The sequence below is a fragment of the Heterodontus francisci genome, chromosome 13, assembly GCF_036365525.1.
Source record: "Heterodontus francisci isolate sHetFra1 chromosome 13, sHetFra1.hap1, whole genome shotgun sequence".
NCBI lineage: Eukaryota > Metazoa > Chordata > Chondrichthyes > Heterodontiformes > Heterodontidae > Heterodontus > Heterodontus francisci.
Window position 1 is genome coordinate 41,466,795 of NC_090383.1, and position 25,333 is coordinate 41,492,127.

The 25,333-nt window shown below is 45.2% G+C and overlaps 1 protein-coding gene and 1 long non-coding RNA gene across 2 annotated transcripts in view; both read left to right on the top strand.

Moving 5' to 3' along the window:
* The window catches only part of LOC137376344 (uncharacterized), a 50,416-nt gene extending 27,324 nt beyond the window's left edge, over positions 1–23,092 (top strand). Inside the window, exons 2-4 of the long non-coding RNA XR_010976186.1 lie at positions 18,124–18,228; positions 21,264–21,331; positions 21,528–23,092. This is a non-coding gene — a long non-coding RNA (uncharacterized lncRNA). The remainder of the gene's footprint in view (positions 1–18,123; positions 18,229–21,263; positions 21,332–21,527) is intronic.
* A 1,169-nt stretch (positions 23,093–24,261) lies between these two features.
* LOC137376345 (zinc finger protein 292-like) overlaps positions 24,262–25,333 on the top strand; it is a 278,773-nt gene continuing 277,701 nt past the window's right edge. The window contains exon 1 of the mRNA XM_068044695.1: positions 24,262–24,402. Coding sequence (XP_067900796.1) covers positions 24,274–24,402 — 129 coding nt within the window. The 5' untranslated portion in view covers positions 24,262–24,273. The remainder of the gene's footprint in view (positions 24,403–25,333) is intronic.

Genomic DNA, 25,333 nt, shown 5'->3' on the forward strand with positions numbered 1-25,333 from the left:
GATAGATTGGAGAGTTGGGCAGAGAAATGGCAGATGGAGTTCAGTCAGTGCAAATGAGAGGTGATGCATTTTGGAAGATCCAATTCAAGAGTGAACTATACAGTAAATGGAAAAGTCCTGGGGAAAATTGATGTACAGAGAGATTTGAGTGTTCAGGTCCATTGTTCCCTGAAGGTGGCAACGCAGGTCAATAGAGTGGTCAGGAAGGCATACGGCATGCTTTCCTTCATCGGACGGGGTATTGAGTACAAGAGTTGGCAGGTCATGTTACAGTTGTATAAGACTTTGGTTCGGCCACATTTGGAATACTGCGTGCAGTTCTGGTCGCTACATTACCAAAAGGATGTAGATGCTTTGGAGAGGGTGCAGAGGAGGTTCACCAGGATGTTGCTTGGTATGAACGGCGCTAGCTATGAAGAGAGGTTGAGTAGATTAGGATTATTTTCATTAGAAAGACGGAGGTTAAGGGGGGACCTGATTGAGGAGTACAAAATCATGAGAGGTATAGACAGGGTGGATAGCAAGAAGCTTTTTCCCTGAGTGGGGGATTCAATTACTAGGGGTCACGAGTTCAAAGTGAGAGGGGAAAAGTTTAGGGGGGATAGGCGTAGAAAGTTCTTTACGCAGAGGGTGGTGGGTTCCTGGAACGCGTTGCCAGCGGAGGTGGTAGATGCGAACACGATAGCGTCTTTTAAGATGTATCTAGACAGATACATGAATGGGCAGGAAGCAAAGAGATACAGACCCTTTGAAAATGGGCGACAGGTTTAGATAGAGGATCAGGATCGGCGCAGGCTTGGAGGGCTGAAGGGCCTGTTCCTGTGCTGTAATTTTCTTTGTTCTTTGTTCGGAAGGGAGTTCCAGGATCCTGGAACAGTGAAGGAATGGCGATATAGTTCCAACTCAGGGTGGTGTGTGGCTTGGATGGGAACTTGCAGGTGGTGGTGTTCCCATGCATCCGCTGCCCTTGTCCTTCTAGTTGATAGAGGTCGCGGGTTTGGAAGGTGCTGTCTAAGGAGCCTTAGTGTGTTGCTGCTTTGCATCTTGTAGATGATGGAGGGAGTGAATGTTTGTATACGGGGTGACAATCAAGCAGGCTGCATTGTCCTGGATTGTGTCGAGCTTCTTGAGTATTGTTGGAGTTGCACCCATCCAGGCAAGTGGAGAGTATTCCATCCCACTCCTGACTTGTGCCTTGTAGATGGTGGACAGGCTTTAGGGAGTCAGGAGATGAGTTACTCACTGCAGGATTCCTAGCCTCTGACCTGCTCTTGTGGCCAGCTTTTTTGGAGCAACTAAGGTGTACAGATTGTAAGTGGAGTGTTGAGATTCCAGTTTGGTGAATGTTTCTGATCATCCATGGTTCTCTGGGCTTGTTGCTCCTACCTATTACCCTGGAGGGAACATGTTGGGCTTTATAAAAGTCTGGTCTGCAGTTAGCATTTAACTGGGATTTCCGCTCTAGATAAAATAGGACCAAGAAAGTAAAGTAGGGTTAAGAAAGTAAAGTAAATTTCTTAGAGTCTTCGGTCGGGATTATCAGACTGTACCGCTGAGTAGCTGATTAGTTAAGTAGCTGACCAGTCTAATCTGGTTGCTGCAGTTTCAGCTTGAAAACAGAGGTGTGGGTGCAGCCTGCGAATGGTGTGCAGATTGCAAGCTGAGTGGAGATTCAGGTTTGGTTGGTAGAGTTTGGTGACGGGGGGAGGAGGTGCCCCATTTTTCGACTTTTTTTCCTACTTTTGTAACGCTCCAATATTTGGTTTTTGCTTCAGTGCAGTGGAAGGAGCTGTTTGGTGAGTACCTGGTAAACTATTATACTTATAATAAATAATCTGTAAAGTTAAGGTATGGTAGGGCAGCTCTGCTGAGTGGAATGTGCAGCCTGGGAAGTCATGGATGCACCATGTGTCCTGGACAAACACATCTGCAGTATGTGTCACCGGCTGCAGAAGCTTGAGGTCTGGGTTTTGGAACTTGTGCGGCGGCTGGAGTCACTGTTGTGCATCCACGAGGTGGAGGACTACATGGATAGCACGTTTAGGGAGGTGATCACACCACAGGTTAGGAACATGCAGGCAGATAGGGAATGGGTGACCACCAGGCAGTCTAAGAGAACCAGGCAGATAGTGCAGGAGTCCCCTGATATGCTCTCACTCGCTAAATGGTTTTCCATTTTGGATACTGGTGAGGGTGATGGTTCCTCAGAGGAGTGCAGTCAGAGGCAAGTTTGTGGCACCACAGATGGCTCAGATGCACAAGAGGAGAGGAAGAGAGTGGAAGAGCAGTAGTGATAGGGGATTCATTAGTTAGGGGAAGAGATAGGTGTTTCTGTGGCAGTAAATGTGACTCCAGGATGGTGTGTTGCCTCCCTGGTGCCAGAGTCAAGAATGTCACGGAGCGGCTGCAGGACATTCTTCTGGGGGAGGGTGAACAGCCAGAGGTTGTGGTCCACATTGGTATCAATGACATAGGTAAGAAGGGGGATGAGGTCCTGAAAGCAGATGTTCGGGAGCTAGGAAGGAGATTTGCACTGCACTGGAGTTTATACTGGAGTGCTGACTTGGGGCTGCATTAGAGTGCTAAAGTGGGTGTTTTGTGACTGAGGGAGTTCGGTGAGGAGGGAGTGAGGGGCTCCTTTCATTTCCTACCTGTCATCAAAGAGCGTGAGGGGAGCCAAGAGTTTCCAAAGAGCACAGCTGACTGGTGAGTAAGTCCTCGTGGGTATTTTTCAAACTGGGTTGAATTGCAAGTCATTGTTTCAACAAGACTTAGTTGATTTATTTTTTTATTATAATAGTCTTCTAAAATTTTAAATTTAAAGGGTTTAGTCATGGCAGGAGAGCTTAAAGCCGTGGTTTGCTCCTCTTGCTGCATGTGGGAATCCGGGAACATTTCCAGTACCCGGGACCAGCATGTGTGCAGGAAGTGTGTCCAGCTGCAGCTCCTGGAAGCTCTGGTTTCAGAGCTGGAACAGCGGCTGGAAACACTGTGGAGCATCCGCGAGTCTGAGAACATTGTGGATAGGACGTTTAGAGAGGTGGTCACACCGCAGCTGAAGGAACTTGAGGAAGGAAGGGAATGGGTGACCAGGCAGTCCAAGAGAAACAGGCAGGTCGTTCAGGAGTCCCCTGGGGTCCCGCTTGCAAATCGGTATTCCATTTTGGAGGCTGATGAGGCTGATTCCTCCAGGGAGTGCAGACAGAGCCAAGCTTCTGGCACCACAAGCAGCCTGTCTGCACAGGAAGGGGGAAAGAGAGGAAGAGCAATAGTAATGGGGGATTCTATAGTCAGGGGAACAGATAGGCGCATCTCTGGCCGTCAACGTGACTCCAGGATGGCATGTTGCCTCCCTGGTGCCAGGGTCCGGGATGTCACTGAACGGCTGCAGGGCATCCTGAAGGGGAAGGGTGAGAAGGCAGAGGTCATGGTACATGTTGGTACCAATGACATAGGTAGAAAGAGGGATGAGGTCTTGCATCAAGAATTCGGGGAGTTAGGCAGTAGACCAAAAAGCAGGACCTCTCGGGTTGTAATCTTTGGATTACTCCCAGTGTCACGTGCTAGCGAGTATAGAAATAGGAGAATAGCACAGATGGATGCGTGGCTTAAGAGTTGATGCAGGAAGGAGGGTTTTAGATTCCTGGACCACTGGGACCGTTTCTGGGGAAGGTGAGAACTGTACAAGCGGGACAGTCTACATCTGAACCGGAGGGGGACTAACATCCTTGCTGGCGGGTTTACTAGTGCTGTTGGGAGGAGTTTAAACTAATTTGGCAGGGGGAGGAGACGCAGAATCCTAGCAGAATAAGGACACAGCTAAACACAGGAAAGCAAACAAGTCGGAGGGAATACAGCGGAAAGAAGTAACTTTCAAGGGAGTAAGCCCAGGATGGATGGCCTCTACTTTAATGCCAGGAGTATTACAGGTAAAACAGATGGGTTAAGGGCAAGGATTGACACGTGGAATTGTGATATAGTAGCCACCATGGAGACATGGTTGAGGGCGGGGCAGGATTGGCAGCTCAATATCCCGGGATATAGAATCTTCAGGCGAGACAGAGGAGGGGGGAAACGAGGAGGGGCATTGCAATATTAGTTAAGGAGTCAGTTACTGCAGTAAGGAGAGATGATACCTTGGAGGGGGCATCAAATGAAGCTTTATGGAATAAAGTTTAGGAATAAAAAAGGGACAGGCACATTGCTAGGTGTTTATAATAGACCCCCAGATAGTCAGCGGGAAATTGAGGAGCAAATATGTGCGCAATTCACAGAGTGTGTAAAAATAATAATAGGGTAATTATATTAGGTGATTTCAACTTTCCCAACATTAATTGGGATGGTCATCGTGTTAAGGGCTTAGATGGAGTGAAGTTCTTAAAATGTATACAGGAGAACTTTTTAGCTCAATATGTAGAGGATCCAACAAGGGAGGGTGCAGTGCTGGACCTAATTCTGGGGAATGAAGCCAGACAGGTGGTTGATGTGTTGGTGGGGGTGCATTTTGGTGATAGCGACCACAACATGGTACAATTTAAACTTGTTATGGAGAAAGAAATAGACAGTTGCAAAAAAAGGTTTTGGATTGGGGGAGAGGGAATTTTAGTAAAATAAGGCAGGATCTGGCCAAGGTAGACTGGAAAGAGTTACTTGTTGGGAAATCTACAGAAGAGTAGTGGGGGGCATTCAAAAAGGAAATGGGGAGGGTATAGGCCCAACATGTTCCCTCTAGGGTAATAGATAGGAGCAACAAGCCCAGAGAACCATGGATGATCAGAAACATTCAGGGTACGATGAGAAGGAAAAGAGAGGCTTTTAGCAAATACAAGGAGAGCAAATCAATGGAAGCATTAGTGGAGTACTGAAAGTGTAGGATGGAGCTTAAGAAAGCAATTAGGAGAGCAAAGAGGGGATATGAGAAAGCTCTGGCTGGTAAAAGTAGGGAAAATCCCAAGATATTCAATAAGTATATCAACGAGAAGAGGATAACCAGGGAAAGAGTAGGACTCATTAGGGACCAAGGGGGAAATCTGTGGGTGGAGGCAGAGGTGTTGAACGAATACTTCACATCTGTCTTCACCCAAGAGAATGAGGATGTAGATATGGAACTTAGAGAGAGAGACTGTGAGGTTCTTGAGCAAATTGTCACAGGGAGTGACAAGGTATTGGAGGTTTTGGAAGGCTTCGAAGTGGACAGATCTCCAGGTCTGGACGATTTGTGTCCCAGGATGCTGTGGCAGGCGAGGGTGGAGATTGCAGGGGTTCTGACCCAAATTTTTAATTCCTCTCTGGCCATGGGGGAGGTGCCAGAGGACTGGAGAACAGCTAATGTGGTCCCACTATTTAAGAAAGGTTGTAGAGGTGGCAAGTCTTGCTGCAGCTGTACAGAACTTTACTGATGCCACACTTAGAATATTGCGTGCAATTCTGGTCGCCACACTACCAGAAGGACGTGGAGGCTTTGGAGAGGGTACAGAAGAGGTTTACCAGGATGTTGCCTGGTCTGGAGGGCATTAGCTATGACGAGAGGTTGGATAAACTCGGATTGTTTTCACTGGAACGACGGAGGTGGAGGGGCGACATGATAGAGGTTTACAAAGTTATGAGCGGCATGGACAGAGTGGATAGTCAGAAGCTTTTTCCCAGGGTGGAAGAGTCAGTTACTAGGGGATGTAGGTTTAAGGTGAGAGGGGCAAAGTTGAGAGGGGATGTGCGAGGCAAGTTCTTGACACAGAGGGTGGTGAGTGCCTGGAACTTGCTGCCGGGGGAGGTGGTGGAAGCAGCTATGATCGCGACATTTAAGAGGCATCTTGATAAATACATGAATAGGATGGGAATAGAGGGATACGGTCCCCGGAAGTGCAGAAGGTTTTAGTTTAGGCTGGCATCAAGATCGGCGCTGGCTTGGAGGGCCGAATGGCCTGTTCCTGTGCTGTACTGTTCTTTGTTCTTTGTTGTTCTTTGCAGAAATAAGCCAGGAAACTACAGACCAGTGAGTCAGTGGTAGGGAAACTATTGGAGAAAATTCTGAAGGAGAGAATCTATCTCCACTTCGAGAGGTAAAATTTGATGAGGAATAGTCAGCATGGCTTTGTCAGAGGGAGGTCATGCCTAACAAATTTGATCGAAATTTTTGAGCATGTGACCAGGTGTGTAGATGAGGGTTGTGCAGTTGATGTAGTTTACATGGATTTCAGCAAAGCCTTTGACAAGGTCCCACATGGGAGACTTATCAAGAAAGCAAATGCACATGGGATACAGGGTAACTTGATAAGGTGGATTCAAAATTGGCTTAGCTGTAGGAGACAGAGAGTGATGACAGATGGCTGTTTAATGACTGGAAGCCAGTGTCCAGTGGAGTACCACAGGGATCTGTGCTGGGTCCTCTATTGTTTGTCATTTATATAAATGATATGGATGACTATGTGGGGGGGTAGGATCAGTAAGTTCGCGGATGACACAAAGATTGGCCGAGTGGTTAACAGTGAGATTGAGTGTCTTGGGTTACAGGAAGATATAGACAGGATGGTCAAATGGGCAGAAAAGTGGCAGATGAAATTTAACCCTGAAAAGTGTGAGATGATACACTTTGGAAGGAGGACTGTGACGGAAGTATTCAACGAATGGCCTGACACTGGGAAGTTCCGAGGAACAAAGGGACCTTGGCGTGTTTGTCCATAGATCTCTGAAGGCAGAAGGGCAGGTTAATAGAGTGGTGAAAAAGGCATATGGGACACTTGCCTTTATCAATCGAGGCATAGATTACAAAAGCAGGGAGGTCATGTTGGAGTTGCATAGAACTTTGGTAAGGCCACAACTGGAGTACTGTGTGCAATTCTGGTCGCCACATTATAGGAAGGATGTGATTGCACTGGAGGGGGTCCAGAGGCAATTCACCAGGCTGTTGCCTGGGATGGAACATTTAAGCTATGAAGAGAGGTTGGATAGGCTTGGGTTGTTTTCGCTGGAGGAGAGAAGACTGAGGGGTGACCTGATCGAGGTGTACAAGATTATGAGGGGCATGGATAGGGAGCAGCTTGTCCCCTTAGTTAAAGGGTCAGTTACGAGGGGACACAAGTCTAAGGTGAGGGGCAGGAGGTTTAAGGGGGATTTGAGGAAGAACTTTTTTACCCAGAGGGTGGTGATGGTCTGGAATGCACGGCCTGGGAGTGTGGTAGAGGCGGATTGCCTCATATCCTTTTAAAAGTACCTGGATGAGCACTTGGCACGTCATAACATTCGAGGCTATGGGCCAAGTGCTGGCAAATGGGATTAGGTAGACAGGTCAGGTGTCCTTAATGCATCGGTGCAGACTCGATGGGCCTAAGGACCTCTTCTGCACTGTATTATTCTGTGATTAAAAAGCAGGACCTCAAAAGCAGTCATCTCAGGATTACTGCCAGTCCCACGTGCAAGTGAGCAATAGGTGCAATAGGAGAATTGAGTGATTAAACACTTGGTTGGAGAACTGGTGTAGGAGGGAGGGCATCAAATTTCTGAGAAATTGGGACCGGTTCTGGGGCAAGTGGAACCTGTGAAGGATGGACAGGTTGCATCTTAACAGGTCTGGAATGAATATCCTCGCAGGAAGATTTGCTAGTGCTGTTGGGGAGGGTTTAAACTAAATTGTCAGATGGATGGCAATCTAAGATGGAGCTCAGATTGGAGGGAAGCAAAACTGGTAACTTGTCAGGGGTGTAGGAACCAGGAGCAAGTATCAGAGAGGAATACCAAGGTGCATAGAATACTGGGGGAGATAGAGAGCACAAGAGTGGGGAATAGTAAGTTATTAGGTGGGGTCAGAGTAAGGGAGAAAGCCATAAAGTCTGAATCAGGGTTAATGTGAATGCACGGAGTGTGGTTGATAAGACTGGTGAGGTACAGATGCAGACTGTGGGGCAGCACAGTGGCGCAGTGGTTAGCACCGCAGCCTCACAGCTCCAGCGACCTGGGTTCAATTCTGGGTACTGCCTGTGTGGAGTTTGCAAGTTCTCCCTGTGTCTGCGTGGGTTTCCTCTGGGTGCTCCGGTTTCCTCCCACATGCCAAAGACTTGCAGGTTGATAGGTTAATTGGCCGTTGTAAATTGCCCCTAGTATAGGTAGGTAGGTGGTCGGGAAATATAGGGACAGGTGGGGATGTGGTAGGAATATGGAATTAGTGTTGGATTAGTATAAATGGGTGGTTGATGGTCGGCACAGACTCGGTGGGCCGAAGGGCCTGTTTCAGTCCTGTATCTCTAAACTAAACTAAACTGCCATGTGGAAATATGATGTTATGGCTATAACAGAGACCTGGCTCAAAGAAGGGAAGGACTAGGTGTTAGATATTCCTGGATACAAGGTGTCCAGGAAAGATGGGAAAGTGGGGTGTGGTGTGGTGGCAGTATTGATTAAGGAGAACATTCTAGGACTGGATAAAAAATGTCCCAGAGGGTTCGAGAACAGAATCAATTTGGCTGGAGCTAAGGAACAAAAAAGGTGCAGTTATATTGCTCAGTGTTGTCTATAGGCCACCGGCTAGTTGGAAGGATGTGGAGGAACAAATCTGCAAGGAAATTACAGAGAGGTGCAAAAATTATATGGTAGTTATAATGGGGGACTTTAATTATCCAAACATAGACTGGGATAATGGTAGTGTGAAGGGCAGTGAGGGGAAAGAGTCCCTATAGTGTGTTCGGGAAAGTTTTCAGCAACAGTATGTTGCTAGTCCAGTAAGAAAGGAGGCACTGCTAGACATGATCTACTTGGCCCACCTCATTCCCAAGAACCAAGTATCAGTAGGAGAGCATTTAGGAGATAGTGATCATTGTATCATAAGGCTGATTATGGAAAAGGACAAAGAGCAATCCAGGGTGAGAATAATTAACTGGGGGAAGGCCAACTTCCATGGGGTAAGAATGGAGCTGGGGAGAATAAATTGGAGTCAGAAGCTGGCAGGAAAACCAGTAGCTGAACAATGGGCTACCTTCAAAGAAAAGATAGTTCGGGCAGTCAAACTATGTTCCCTGGAAGGGGAAAAGTAGGGCAAACAAATCCAGAGCTCCCTGGATGACAAAAGAGGTTGAGATTGTGATAAAGAAGAAAAAGTGTGCTTATGACAGATGCCAGGTAGAAAATACTTTTAAGAACCAAGCTGAATATAGAAGGTCCAGAGGGTAAGTGAAAAAGCAAAGAGAGAGTATGAAAAGAGACTGGCATCTACCTTTAAAGGAAATCCCAATGTTTTCTATTGGCATATAAATAGTAAAAGGAGGAGTGGGGCTGATTCGGGACCTGAAAGGGGATTTACACATGGAGACAGAGGGCATAGCTGAGGTATTAAATGATTATTTTGCATCTGTACTTCCAAGGAAGAAGATGCAACCCAGGCAATGTTGAAAGAGGAGGTTTAAAATTGATAAAGAGGAAGTATTAGATTGGCTGTCTATACTTAGTGGATAAAACACCAGGACCAGATGAGATGCATCCAAGGATACTGAGGGACGTGAGGGTGGAAATCGCAGAGGCACTGGCCATAATTTTTCACTCTTCCTTAGACATGGGGGTGGTGCCAGAACAAAGAACAAAGAAATTTACAGCACAGGAACAGGTCCTTCGGCCCTCCAAGCCTGCGCCGATCCAGATCCTCTATCTAAACATGTCGCCTATTTTCTAAGGGTCTCTATCTCTTTTCTTCCTGCCCATTCATGTATCTGTCTAGATACATCTTAAAAGACACCATCGTGCCCGCATCTACCACCTCCGCTGGCAACGCGTTCCAGGCACCCACCACCCTCTGCGTAAAGAACTTTCCACGCATATCCCCCCTAAACTTTTCCCCTTTCACTTTGAACTCGTGTCCTCTAGTAATTGAATCCCCCACTCTGGGGAAAAAGCCTCTTGCTATCCACCCTGTCTATACCTCTCATGATTTTGTACACCTCAATCAGGTCCCCCCTCAACCTCCGTCTTTCTAATGAAAATAATCCTAATCTACTCAACCTCTCTTCATAGCTAGCACCCTCCATACCAGGCAACATCCTGGTGAACCTCCTCTGCACCCTCTCCAAAGCATCCACATCCTTTTGGTAATGTGGCGACCAGAACTGCACGCAGTATTCCAAATGTGGCCGAACCAAAGTCCTATACAACTGTAACATGACCTGCCAACTCTTGTACTCAATACCCCGTCCGATGAAGGAAAGCATGCCGTATGCCTTCTTGACCACTCTATTGACCTGCATTGCCACCTTCAGGGAACAGTGGACCTGAACACCCAAATGTCTCTGGACATCAATTTTCCCCAGGACATTTCCATTTACTGTATAGTTCACTCTTGAATTGGATCTTCCAAAATGCATCACCTCGCATTTGCCCTGATTGAACTCCATCTGCCATTTCTCTGCCCAACTCTCCAATCTATCTATGTTCTGCTGTATTCTCTGACAGTCCCCTTCACTATCTGCTACTCCACCAATCTTAGTGTCGTCTGCAAACTTGCTAATCAGTCCACCTATACTTTCCTCCAAATCATTAATGTATATCACAAACAACAGTGGTCTCAGCACGGATCCCTGTGGAACACCACTGGTCACACGTCTCCATTTTGAGAAACTCCCTTCTACTGCTACTCTCTGTCTCCTGTTGCCCAGCCAGTTCTTTATCCATCCAGCTAGTACACCTTGGACCCCATGCGCCTTCACTTTCTCCATCAGCCTGCCATGGGGAACCTTATCAAACGCCTTACTGAAGTCCATGTATATGACATCGACAGCCCTTCCCTCATCAATCAACTTTGTCACTTCCTCAAAGTATTCTATTAAGTTGGTAAGACATGACCTTCCCTGCACAAAACCATGTTGCCTATCACTGATAAGCCCATTTTCTTCCAAATGGGAATAGATCCTATCCCTCAGTATCTTCTCCAGCAGCTTCCCTACCACTGACGTCAGGCTCACCGGTCTGTCAAAGGGTGTCAAGATAAGCCCAGCAACTACAGACCAGTCAGTTTGACTTCGGCAGTGGGAAAATTTCTAGAAAAAATAATTCGGGACAAAATTAATAGTTACATGGACAAATGCGAGTTAATTAAGGGGTTTTTTGAAGAGGTAACAGAGAGGGTTGATGAGGGCAATGCTGTTGATGTGGTGTACATGAACCTTCAAAAGGCATTTGATAAATACCACACAACAGACTTGTGAGCAAACCTGTAGCTCGTAGAATAAAAGGGACGGTAGCAACATGGATACGAAATTGGCTGAGTGACAGGAAACAAAGGGTAGTGCTTATTGGATGTTTTTTGGGCTGGAGGAAGGTTTGCAGTGGAATTCCCCAGGGATCAGTGTTGGGACCCTTGCTTTTCCTGATATATATTAATGACCTAGACCTTTGTGTCCAGGGCACAATTTCAAAGTTTGCAGATGACACAAAACTTGGAAGCATGGTGAACTGTGAGGAGGATAGTGTAGAACTTCAAAAGGACTTAGAAAAGTTGGTGGAATGGGCAGACAGGTGGCAGATGAAGTTCAATGCAGAGAAATGTGAAGTGATTCATAGAAACGTAGAATAGAAACATAGAAAATAGGAGCAGGAGTAGGCTATTCATTATGATCATGGCTGATCATCCAACTCTGTAACCTGTTCCACTTACCCCCCATATTCTTTGATCCCTTTCGCCCCAAGAGCTATATCGAACTCCTTCTTGAAAACATACAATGTTTTGGCCTCAACTGTTTTCTGTGGTAACGAGTTCCACAGGCTCACCACTCTCTGGGTGAAGAAATTTCTCCTCATCTCAGTCTTGAAAGGTTTACCCCGTATCCTTAGACCGTGACACCTGGTTCTGGACTCCCCCACCATCGGAAACATCCTTCCTGCATCTACTCTGTCAAGTCCTGTTAGAATTTTATAGGTTTCTATCAGATCCCCCCTCACTCTTCTGAACTCCAGCGAATATAATCCTAACCGACTCAATCTCTCCTCATACGTCGGTCCCACCATCCCAAGAATCAGTCTGGTAAACCTTCACTGCACTCCCTCTATAGCAAGAACATCCTTCCTCAGATAAGGAGACCAAAACTGCACACAATATTCCAGGTGTGGCCTCACCAAGGCCCTGTATAATTGCAGCAAGACATCCCTGCTCCTGTACTCCAATCCTCTCACTATGAAGGGTAATATACCATTTGCCTTTTTTACCGCCTGTTGCACCTACATACCTATCTTCAGCGGCTGGTGTATGAGAACACCCAGGTCTCGTTGCATATTCCCCTCTCTCAGTTTATAGCCGTTCAGATAATCTGTCTTTCTGTTTTTGCTACCAAAGTGGATAACCTCACATTTATCCACATTATACTGCATCTGCCATGCATTTGCCCACTCATCACAATACACGACCCCCAATTCCATGCGCTTTAATTTTACATGCTAATTTCTTATGTGAGACTTTGTCGAAAGCCTTCTGAAAGTTCAAATAAACCACATCCACTGGCTCCCCCTCATTAACTCTACGAGTTACATCCTCGAAGAATTCTAGTAGATTTGTCAAGCATGACTTCCCTTTCGTAAATCCATGCTGACTCTGCCTGATTCTACCACTGTTCTCCAAGTGCTCTGCTGTAAAATCTTTGATAATGGACTCGAGAATTTTCCCCACTACCGACGCCAGGCTGACTGGACTATAATTCCCTGTTTTCTCTCTACCTCCCTTTTTAAATAGTGGGGTTACATTAGCTACCCTCCAATCTGTAAGAACTATTCCAGAGTCTATAGAATCTTGGAAGATGACCACCACTGCATCCACTATTTCTAGGGCTACTTTCTTAAGTACTCTGGGATGTAGATTATCAAGTCCTGAGGATTTATCGGCCTTCAATCCCATCAATTTCCCCAACATCATTTCTCTAGATCGGCTCAGATTGGCTGCAGAACATTCTGAAGGGGGAGGGTGAACAGCCAGTTGTCGTTGTGCACATAGGCACCAATGATATAGGTAAAAAAACGGGATGAGGTCCGACAAGCAGAATTTAGGGAGTTAGGAGCCAAGTTTAAAAAGTAGGAGCTCAGAGGTAGTAATCTCAGGATTGCTACCAGTGCCACGTGATAGTCAGAGTAGAAATGAAAGAATAGTCAGGATGAATGCGTGGCTTGAGAGATGGTGCAGGAGGGAGGGGTTCAGATTTTTGGGACATTGGGACCGGTTCTGGGGTAGGTGGGACTATTACAAATTGGATGGTCTACACCTGGGCCGGACTGGAACCAATGTCCTTGGGGGTGCTTTTGCTAACGCTGTTGGGGAGGGTTTAAACTAATGTGGCAGGGGGATGGGAACCAAATGAGGTCAGTGGAGAGTAAGGAGGTAGTAACTGAAGCCTGTAAGGAACTAGATAATGAAGTCAGCGTGACTAAGGGAAAGAGTAGGCAGGGAGCAGATGATGAATGCAAAGGGACTGGTGGTCTGAGGTGTATTTGTTTTAATGCAAGAAGTGTAGTAGGTAAGGCAGATGAACGTAGGGCTTGGATTAGTACCTGGGAGTATGATGTTATTGCTATGACTGAGACTTGGTTAAGGGAAGGGCATGATTGGCAACTAAATATCCCAGGATACCGATGCTTCAGGCGGGATAGAGAGGGAGGTAAAAGGGGTGGAGGAGTTGCATTACTGGTCAAAGAGGATATCACAGCTGTGAAGGAAGGCACTATGGAGGACTCAAGCAGTGAGGCAATATGGGCAAAACTCAGAAATAGGAAGGGTGCGGTAACAATGTTGGGGCTGTACTACAGGCCTCCCAACAGTGAGCGTGAGATAGAGGTACAAATATGTAAACAGATTATGGAAAGATGTAGGAGCAACAGGGTGGTGGTGATAGGAGATTTTAATTTTCCCAACATTGACTGGGATTCACTTAGTGTTCGAGGTCCAGATGGAGTAGAATTTGTAAGGAGCATCCAGGAGGGTTTTCTTGAGCAGTATGTAAATAGTCCAACTCGGGAAGGGGCCATATTGGACCTGTTGTTGGGGAATGAGCCGGGCCAGGTGGTTGACGTTTCAGTAGGGGACTACTTTGGGAATCGTGATCACAATTCCGTAAGTTTTAGAATACTCATGGAAAAAGACGAGAGTGGTCCTAAAGGAAGAGTGCTAAATTGGGGGAAGGCCAACTATACCAAAATTCGGCAGGAGCTGGGGAATGTAAATTGGGAGCAGCTGTTTGAAGGTAAATCCACATTTGATACGTGGGAGGCTTTTAAAGAGAGGTTGATTAGTGTGCAGGAGAGACATGTTCCTGTGAAAATGAGGGGTAGAAAAGGCAAGATTAGGGAACCATGGATGACAGGTGAAATTGTGAGACGAGCTAAGAGCAAAAAGGAAGCATACATAAGGTCTAGGCGGCTGAAGAAAGACGAAGCTTTGAAAGAATATCGGGATTGTAGGCGCAATCTGAAACGAGGAATTAAGAGGGCTAAAAGGGGTCATGAAATATCTTTAGCAAACAGGGTTAAGGAAAATTCCAAAGCCTTTTATTCATATATAAGGAGCAAGAGGGTAACTAGAGAAAGGATTGGCCCACTCAAGGACAAAGGAGGAAAGTTATGCGTGGAGTCAGAGAAAATGGGTGAGATTCTAAACGAGTACTTTGCTTCGGTATTCACTGAGGAGAGGGACATGACGGATGTTGAGGTTAGGGACAGATGTTTGATTACTCTAGGTCAAGTCGGCATAAGGAGGGAGGAAGTGTTGGGTATTCTAAAAGGCATTAAGGTGGACAAGTCTCCAGGTCCGGATGGGATCTATCCCAGGTTACTGAGGGAAGCGAGAGAGGAAATAGTTGGGGCCTTAACAGATATCTTTGCAACATCCTTAAACACGGGTGAGGTCCCGGAGGACTGGAGAATTGCTAATGTTGTCCCCTTGTTTAAGAAGGGTAGCAGGGATAATCCAGGTAATTATAGACCGGTGAGCCTGAGGTCAGTGGTAGGGAAGCTGCTGGAGAAGATACTGAGGGATAGGATCTATTCCCATCTGGAAGAAAATGGGCTTATCAGTGATAGGCAACATGGTTTTGTGCAGGGAAGGTTATGTCTTACCAATTTAATAGAATTCTTTGAGGAAGTGACAAAGTTGATTGATGAGGGAAGGGCTGTAGATGTCGTATACATGGACTTCAGTAAGGCGTTTGATAAGGTTCCCCATGGTAGGCTGATGGAGAAAGTGAAGGCACATGGGGTCCAAGGTGTACTAGCTAGATGGATGAAGAACTGGCTGGGCAACAGGAGACAGAGAGTAGCAGTGGAAGGGAGTTTCTCAAAATGGAGACGTGTGACCAGTGGTGTTCCACAGGGATCCGTGCTGGGACCACTGTTGTTTGTGATATACATAAATGATTTGGAGGAAAGTATAGGTGGTTTGATTAGCAAGTTTGCAGACGACACTAAGATTGGTGGAGTAGCAGATAGTGAAGGGGACTGTCAGAGAATACAGCAGAATATAGATAGATTGGAGAGTTGGGCAGAGAAATGGCAGTTGGAGTTCAATCAGGGCAAATGCGAGGTGATGCATTTTGGAAGATCCAATTCAAGAGTGAACTATACAGTAAATGGAAAAGTCCTGGGGAAAGTTGATGTCCAGAGAGATTTGGGTGTTCAGGTCCATTGTTCCCTGAAGGTGGCAACGCATGTCAATAGAGTGGTCAAGAAGGCATACGGCATGCTTTCCTTCATCGGACGGGGTATTGAGTACAAGAGTTGGCAGGTCATGTTACAGTTGTATAGGACTTTGGTCCGGCCACATTTGGAATACTGCGTGCAGTTCTGGTCGCCACATTACCAAAGAGATGTGGATGCTTTGGAGAGGGTGCAGAGGGGTTTCACCAGGATGTTGCCTGGTATGGAGGGTGCTAGCTATGAAGAGAGGTTGAGTAGATTAGGATTATTTTCATTAGAAAGACGGAGGTTGAGGGGGGACCTGATTGAGGTGTACAAAATCATGAGAGGTATAGACAGGGTGGATAGCAAGAAGCTTTTTCCCGGAGTGGGGGATTCAATTACAAGGGGACACGAGTTCAAAGTGAAAGGGGAAAAGTTTAGGGGGGATATGCGTGGAAAGTTCTTTACGCAGAGGGTGGTGGGTGCATGGAACGCATTACCAGCGGAGGTGGTAGACGCGGGCACGATAGCGTCTTTTAAGATGTATCGAGACATATACATGAATGGGCAGGAAGTAAAGAGATACAGACCCTTAGAAAATAGGCGACAGGTTTAGATAGAGTATTTGGATCGGCGTAGGCTTGGAGGGCTGAAGGGCCTGTTCCTGTGCTGTAATTTTCTTTGTTCTTTGTTCTACTAATACTGTCAATTTCCCCAACACCATTTCTCTAGTAATACTGATTTCCTTCAGTTCCTCCCTCTCACTAAACCCTGTGTTCCCCAACATTTCTGGTTTGATATTTGTGTCCTCCTTTGTGAAGCCAGAATCAAAGTATGCATTTAGTTGGTCAGCCATTTCTTTGTTCCCCATAATAAATTCCCCTGTTTCTGACCTCCATTTGTCTTCACCAATCTTTTTCTCTTCATGTACCTATAGAAACCTTTACAGTCAGTTTTTATGTTCCCCGCAAGATTACTCTCGTACTCTATTTTCCCCTTCTTAATCAATCCCTTGGTCCTCCTTTACTGAATTCTAAACTTCTCCCAATCCTCAGGTCTGTTGTTTTTTCTGGCGCATTTGTCTGCCTCTTCCTTGGATCTAATGCTATCTCTAATTTCCCATGTAAAGAATATAAAGGGACAGCAATAATCATCGGTGATTTTCATCTACATATAAACTGGAAAAATCAGATTGGTAATAGTAGCCTGAATGAGGAGTTCATAGAATGCTTTTGAGAAAGTTTCTTAGAGCAGCGCATTCTGGAACCAACCAGAGAGCAGGTTATATTCGACTTGGTATTGTGTAATGTGACAGGATTAGTTAATGACCTCAGAGTAAAGGCACCTCTCGGTAGCAGTGACCATAATATGATTGAATTTTACATCCAGTTTGAAAGAGAGAGGAGTGGGCCTAAGACTAGTATTTTAAACTTGAAATAAGGACAACTATGTGGGAATGAAAGCTGAGCTAGCTGAAGTGAACTGGGTTACTAGGCTTGAAGATCGATCAATAGAGAAGCAGTGGCAGATATTTAAGGGGGAATATTTCAGAATACTCAATAAGTACATTCCTGCAATAAAGAAAAATTCCAATCCACCATCCGTGGTTAACTAAAGAAATTAAGGAAAGCATCAAACTTAAGGAAAAGGCACATAACAAAGAACAAAGAAAATTACAGCACAGGAACAGGCCCTTCACAAAAGCATCACAAAGATGAGTGGCAGTTCAGATGATTGGTCAGAATATAAAGAACAACAGAGAATAATCAAGAGAAAGAAATTAGAGAATGTGGAAGCTAGCTAGAAATGTCAAAACTGATGACAAGAGTTTCTACTGGTATTTAAAAAGGAAAAGAGTAAGTAAAGTTGGTCCTCTCGAGAGTGAGAATGGGGAGTTAATAGATAATAAGGAAATGGCAGATGCAATGAACAAATATTTTGCTTCTGTCTTCACTATCGAGGATACAAAAAACATTCTGGCAATAGCTATAAATCAGGAGGTGGAGGGAAGAGAGGAACTTGGTGAAATTACATTCATCAGGTACTGAGCAAACTGGTGGAGCTGCGGGCTGACAAGTCCCTAGGTCCTGATGGACTTCATCCTAGGGTCTTAAAAGAGGTGGCTTTTGAGGTAGTAGATGCATTGGTGTTAAATTTTCAAAATTCCCTAGATTCTGGAAAGGTTCCGTCAGACTGGAAAGTAGCAAATATATAACCCCTCTGTTCAAGAGGGGGACAGGCAGAAAACAGGTAACGAGAGGCCAGTTAGCTTGACGTCTGTTATGGGGAAGGTGTTGGAATCAATCATTAAGGAGGTTGTAGCTGGGCACTTAGAAAAACCCAAGGTAATCGGGAATAGTCAGCATGGTTTTGTGAAAGGGAAACTACGTTTAACCAATTTGTTGGAGGTCTTTGAAGGAGTGACATGTGCTGTGGATAAATGGCAGCCTGCTGAAGGGTCACTGACCCGAAACGTTAACTCTGCTTCTCTTTCCACAGATGCTGCCAGACCTGCTGAGTGATTCCAGCATTTCTTGTTTTTGAGCCTGCTGACTTACTGTACTTGGATTTCCAGAAGGCTTTTGACAAGGTGCCACATAAAAGGTTATTGTGCAAAGTAGGAGCTCGTGGTGTAGGGGCTAACATATTAGCATGGATACAAGATTGGCTGGCTGGTGGAAAACTGAGTGTGTGCATAAATAGGTCTTTTTCTGATTGGCAGGATGTCGCGCATGGAGTCCTGCAGGGGTCTGTGCTGGGGCCTCAACTTTTTACAATTTATATCAATGACTTAGATGAGGAGAGCGATGGCCTGGCAGCTAAATTTGCAGATCACACAAAGATAGGCAGAAAAGTATGTTGCAAAGAGAACGTAAGGAGGTTGCAGACCAATATAGATAGTTTGAGCGAGTGGGCAAAAAGCTGACAGATGGAGTATAATGTGGGAAAATGTGACGTCGTTCACTTTGGCAGGAAGAATAAAAAAGCAGAGTATTATTTAAACAGAGAACGACTGCAGAATTCCGAGGTGCAGAGGGATCTGGGTGTTCTCATGCAGGAGTCACAAAAAGTTAGTATGCAGCTACAGCAGGTAGAATGCTATCTCTTATTACAAGAGGAATTGAAAACAAAAGTAAGGATGTTATGCTTCAGTTATACACGGCATTGGTGAGACCACATCTCGAATACTGTGTGCAGTTTTGGTCTCCTTTTTTCAGGAAGGATGTAAATGCGTTGGAGGCGGTTCAGAGGTGGTTTACTAGATTGATACCTTGAATAAGTGTGTTGTCTTATGTGGAAAGGTTGGACAGACTTGGCTTGTTTTCACTGGAGTTTAGAAGAGTAAGGGGAGACTTGGTTGATGTTTATAAGATCCTGTACAGTCTTGACAAAGTGGATGTGGAAAGGATATTTCCTCTTGTGGGTGAGTCCAGAACTAGGGGGCACTGTTTTAAAATTAGGTATCACCTTTTTGACAAAGAACAAAGAACAGTACAGCACAGGAACAGGCCATTCGGCAATCCAAGACTGCGCCAATCTTGATGCCTGTCTAAATTAAAATCTTCTGCACTTCCGGGGTCCATATCCCTCTATTCCCTTCCTATTCATGCATTTGTCAAGATGTCTCTTAAACGTCGCTATCGTACCTGCTCCCACCACCTCCCCCGGCAGCAAGTTCCAGGCACTCACCACCCTCTGTGTAAAGAACTTGCCTCGCACATCCCCTCTAAACTTTGCCCCTCGCAACTTAAACCTATGTCCCCTAGTAACTGACTCTTCCACCCTGGGAAAAAGCTTCTGACTATCCACTCTGTCCATGCCTCTCATAACTTTGTAAACCTCTATCATGTCACCCCTCCACCTCCGTCGTTCCAGTGAAAACAATCTGAGTTTATCCAACCTCTCCTCATAGCTAATGCCCTCCAGACCAGGCAACATCCTGGTAAACCTCTTCTGTACCCTCTCCAAAGCCTCCACATCCTTCTGGTAGTGTGGCGAACAGAATTGCACGCAATATTCTAAGTGTGGCCTAACTAAAGTTCTGTACAGCTGCAGCATGACTTGCCAATTTTTATACTCTATGCCCTGACCGATGAAGGCAAGCAAGCCGTATGCCTTCTTGACTACCTTATCCACCTGCGTTGCCACTTTCAGTGACCTGTGGACCTGTACGCCCAGATCTCTCTGCCTGTCAATACTCCTAAGGGTTCTGCCATTCACTGTATACCTCCCACCTGCATTGGACCTTCCAAAATGCATTACCTCACATTTGTCCGGATTAAACTCCATCTGCCATTTCTCCGCCCAAGTCTCCAACCGATCTATATCCTGCTGTATCCCCTGACAATCCTCATCACTATTCGCAACTCCACCAACCTTTGTGTCATCCGCAAACTTACTAATCAGACCAGTTACATTTTCCTCCAAATCATTTATGTATACTACAAACAGCAAAGGTCCCATCACTGATCCCTGCGGAACACCACTAGTCACATCCCTCCATTCAGAAAAGCACCCTTCCACTGCTACCCTCTGTCTTCTATGACCAAGCCAGTTCTGTATCCATCTTGCCAGCTCCCCTCTGATCCCGTGTGACTTCACCTTTTGTATCAGTCTGCCATGAGGGACCTTGTCAAAGGCTTTACTGAAATCCATTTAGATAACATCCACTGCTCTTCCTTCGTCAATCATCTTCGTCACTTCCTCAAAAAACTCAATCAAATTAGTGAGACTAATTCACAAAGCCATGCTGCCTCTTGCTAATAAGTTCGTTTGTTTCCAAATGGGAGTAAATCCTGTCCCGAAGAATCCACTCTCATAATTTCCCTACCAGTGACGTAAGGCTCACCGGCCTATAATTTCCTGGATTATCCTTGCTACCCTTCTTAAACAAAGGAACAACATTGGCTATTCTCCAGTCCTCTGGGACCTCACCTGTAGCCAATGAGGATGCAAAGATTTCTGTCAAGGCCCCAGCAATTTCTTCCCTTGCCTCCCTCAGTATTCTGGGGTAGATCCCATCAGGCCCTGGGGACTTATCTACTTTAATGCTTTGCAAGACACCCAACACCTCCTCCTTTTTTATAATGAAATGACTGAGACTATCTACACTCCCTTCCCTGGGCTCATCATCCACCAAGTCCTTCTCTTTGGTGAATACTGATGCAAAGTACTCATTTAGTACCTCGCCCATTTCCTTTGGCTCCACACATAGATTCCCTTCTCTGTCTTTGAGTGGGCTACTCTTTCCCTAATTACTCTCTTGCTCTTTATATACGTATAAAAAGCCTTGGGATTTTCCTTAATCCTGTTTGCCAATGAATTTTCATGACCCCTTTTAGCCCTCCTGACTCCTTTTAGGACAGAGATGAGGAAAATTGTTTTCTCTCAGAGTTGTGCAACTTTGGAACTCTCTGCCTCAGAAGATGGTGAAGGCGGGGTCAATGAATATTTTTAAGGCAGAGATAGATAGATTCTTGTTAGGCAAGGGAATCAAGGGTTATCGGGGCTAGGCATGAGTGTGGAATTCGAAAGACAAACAGATCATCCATGATCATATTGAATAGTGGAGCAGGCTCGAGGGGCCTACTCCTCCTCATTTGTATGTCCTTCAAAGATTTTTCCATGTGTACTTACAGGGTCAGAGTTTTAGGGGTGAGCGCCATAAAACAGCAGATGAACCCGTTTAGCTGGGGAACTGAAGATGGTAAGTCTAAAGAGAATTACCCTATCTTCGTAGCAATTTGAATTATTCATGTAGGCTCATGATCAAAGGTTTTGTTTTGAAGCCAGGAGTTAAATTAGTTTAAATTTCTATCTAGGACATCGTAGGTGTACTGTATTGCATATGGAGATAGATTATGCCTTTTGATCTGGTGTTTTATCTCTGTGATTTCTCACAGAATGTTAGTCTGTGTTTTGGAGCAGCTTGAACCAATCAGAGAGACAATCTACCAGAAGCTTGAACAAGGAGGAGAGAGGCCGTCAGGAACCAGGGGTATTTCTGATTTGGAGTCACTACACAAGGATGTGAGGGATGCCCTTGCTCATGCTGGGGAAATCCAAATTTTGGAGCTGTTTAAGTAGGGCTGATTGCCTAACTGGTTGCGAGAGGGAGAATCCCCAAGAAATGCCTCACCTTGGAAGACAGCTGAGAAACTAAGAAGAATCAGAGTGAATTCCTGGAAGCTGTGACACATGGGATTGTCCCATGAGAAATGAAGGAACCCTCAAGATCCTGTAATGTATAGGGGAACGCTTGGGTGGAAGTAAAAGTCAAATGGGGTGTGTTCTGTTGAGATTTTCAGATTTAAAATACAATTTATTGCAAAATATAGTGTTGTTAGTAGTGCTTGCTTTGTTTAACTCTTGTACAGTAAAGGTTTTATTTAAAACATGAAATCTTGTGGCGTAATTTTTTCAGATCATAACTGGGAGTTTGAATTTCTCTGAGTTTCTGATTTCAACCGAGATCATAACAATTGAGTATTCAAAATCATGAGGGTATAGACAGAGAAACTGTTCCCATTGGTTGAAGGGTCGAGAACCAAAGGACACTGATTTAAAAGTGTGGGAAATGGGTCGGACACGGTCGAGGGCCCTGTCAACCATGCTGGGGGGATTCCTCAGTTAAAGAAAAAGACCTATCAGAAACGCTGGTGTTGAAGGTTGCATCATCAGGAAAGATACGATGGAGACGGAGAAACTGGGAGAATGGAGTGCAGGTTGTGAGGAAGTGTAATCAAGGTAACTGTGGGAGTCAGTAGGTTTATAATATTTGTTGGTAGCCTATCCCCAGAAATGAAGGCCAAGACGTTAAGGCAGGGAAGGAAAGTCAGAGATGGATCATGTGATGGTGAGAGAAGGCTGGGAATTGGAAGCAAAGTTGGTGAATTTTTCCAGTTCAGGAAAAGGGACTGATACAGTCATCAATTGTGAGAATAAGAAATACTGAAATGTTGTTTCTACAGCTTGTGGAAAGTTACCAAGAAGTCATTTGTGCACAACATGATGAAATCACTGAAAAAGTGACCTGATAAGGGTCTGTAAGTGGAGACCTTAAGACAGTACATCACTGACAAAGTGAACTGATAAGGGTATGTAAGTACAGACCTTGGGACAGTACATCACTTAAAAATTGTGCTTAGGCAGATAAAAGAGAAACAGCAAGAGTTAGAACAAAGGATGTAGTGAATAAGAAACTGCCCCACTAAGATAAAGGCTGACAGCTGCAAGTTAAAACACATAATGGAGAGCCAAATAAGGAAAAACAAAAACAAGAGTTAGGGGCTAGAAAGTTAGAGTAGGGGGAGAAGTAAACAGAGGAGGAGACTGTAGCAACCATAGGATAGGTTAGTGTCATAATACGTTATAACCAATAATGTAAAATAAAGGCGTGGACAAATGGATTTGTATTGTATAAACATGAACTGAATATGTTGATCGGTGTGCCTGCTTGTAGGACACCCGATCTTGCAAGACCGTTAAATAAACTTACTTCTTCAGAGTTTGACTTGGTGTAAATTATTATCAAGTGGGCTACATTTCTCACATCAATGTACTGGAAAAGAAGTTGAGGGATGGGATCAGAGTTGGACTGGAACAAGGAATGTTTCACATATCCAACAAAAAGGCAGACATAGTTCGGACCCATGGCCACACCTTTTATTTGGAGGAAGTGAGATGAGTTAAAGGAGAAATGTCCAATGTGAGAACAAGTTCTTTCAATTTAGTATATTGTATACGCAGTGTAATGTACACTGGGGAGACATTGCAGAACACCTCTGTTCAGCCCACAAGCATGACTCTGAGCTTCCGGCGGCCTGCCATTTTAATTCTCCGCCTTGCTCTCATGCTGACATCTTTGCCCTCGGCCTGCTGCAGTGTTCCAATGAAGCGCAACGCGAGCTGGAGGGACAGCACCTCATCTTTCGATTACAGCTTTCTGCACTCAACACTGAGTTCAACAATTTCAGAATGTAATCGCTGTCCCCATTTTGTTTCTTTTTCTTTCTATGTTTCAGTCTATATCTTATTTTTCTTTTTTTCGGACAGAAACCTTTCATTACCCTGCCATTCACATCTCATCTGTATGCATCTTTTGTTTCTTTACTTGTCCCATTACCACTCCCTTTGATCTCTCTACCACCAATACTTGTCATTTAATGTCTCCCCATCTTCCACCCTATCATAGACCTTTTCTTTTGTTCTTTATCATTCCCCCATCTGACCCACTTCACACCTATTACATTTCTAACTTTTCCCATTCTGATGGACGGTCATCAGCCTGGAACATTAACTCTGTTTCTGTCTCCACAGCTGCTGCCAGATCGACTGAATATTTCCAGCATTTTTTGTTTTCATTTCAGATTTCCTACAAGCGCAGTATTTTATGTTTGTGTAACTGTGTGACTGTGCCAGACCAGGTAACACAGTGCAAACGCAATAACATAGATATTGGCCCATTTCCTCGCCTTGGAACGACTATGTCCAAAAGAAATAAACACGCAAACCCTGACCACCTGATCCCGCCGTTTTGGCAACCCCTCCTCGCCCTCTTGTTCGGGTGTTGTATGGTAACGGACCAATCAGCAGCGTGGAGGCACGTCACGCAGCCTGGCGCGTTTTGGGCATGAGCGCAGCAGAAAGATGGCGGACGAGGAGGTTGATGCAGACGTTAAAAACCTGACGGACAACCTCCGAGAGCTGGGCAATGAGCTGCTGGAGCTCGGCGTGTCTGTGCAGTCGTCCGGGGATTACTGCCAGCGCTTTTGCCAGGTCAGTGGCGTAGTCGGTGGGAGGGCCTTGCTGTCTTTAATTAGCGGAGCCTCCCTCCGTATGTAGATGTATAAATGTGCGGCGGTGGGGGGCGGGTAGCGGCTCTCAGCATCGTCGCTCTTTGTTAATTACGGCGGGGTTTTTTTTCCGCCGACGACCGACTGACTTCTAGGAGCCGTGATGCAGTAGCTATTCCTTCTCTCTCTTCCCCCCCCCCCCCCCCCCCCCCATCTTTCTTTGTTTTCGTTGCGGTGGTGGCGTGTGTTCGCTACGCAATCCCTTCAATTAAAAAGGACTGAAAATAGCAGATTGTAAATACGGGGAGGAGGCGTGGGCTGGAGCGCACCGACAATACAGCTGATTGTCACCTAAACACTCCCAGAACCTCGCCCTCCCGTCCTTGTCTGACTTGCCCCATTTCTTTCCTGCATGTGTACAAAAACATGCATTAATGTCACTTCAGGACAGAAATGTACTTTATCTGGTTAGTTTGATGGTAACACCCAAAGATTTTCCGTTCCTTCCTATTTAATTTGCAAATCTGAAGCAAGTTCTTAAAGTAATTCAAGGTGTTCATTACTCAGTTCCACAAGTTTTGGAGAACTCAAGTTTTTTAATCCTGTTTCAGCAATCGCATCTGCATTTTAGGAGTGGAAGTTGCACTTAATGCCTTGTAATGTCCACGCGCATGACATAAAAGGACAAATTATTAAGTAGTGATCGGACATTGGAACAGTTAGGTAGTGTGCTTTGCATTTGGTAAGAGCCATACTTTAATGGTATAGTATTTAAAAGCTGTCTTTACACTCGAGCATTTGGCCTGTATTGATGAAGTTTATGCAAAATATGGAAAGTTTCCATATAGAATAATGGATACCTAGAATGGTGATTTGAAGTTGTATTTAATAGATAGGAGAGATGCTCGTGACTG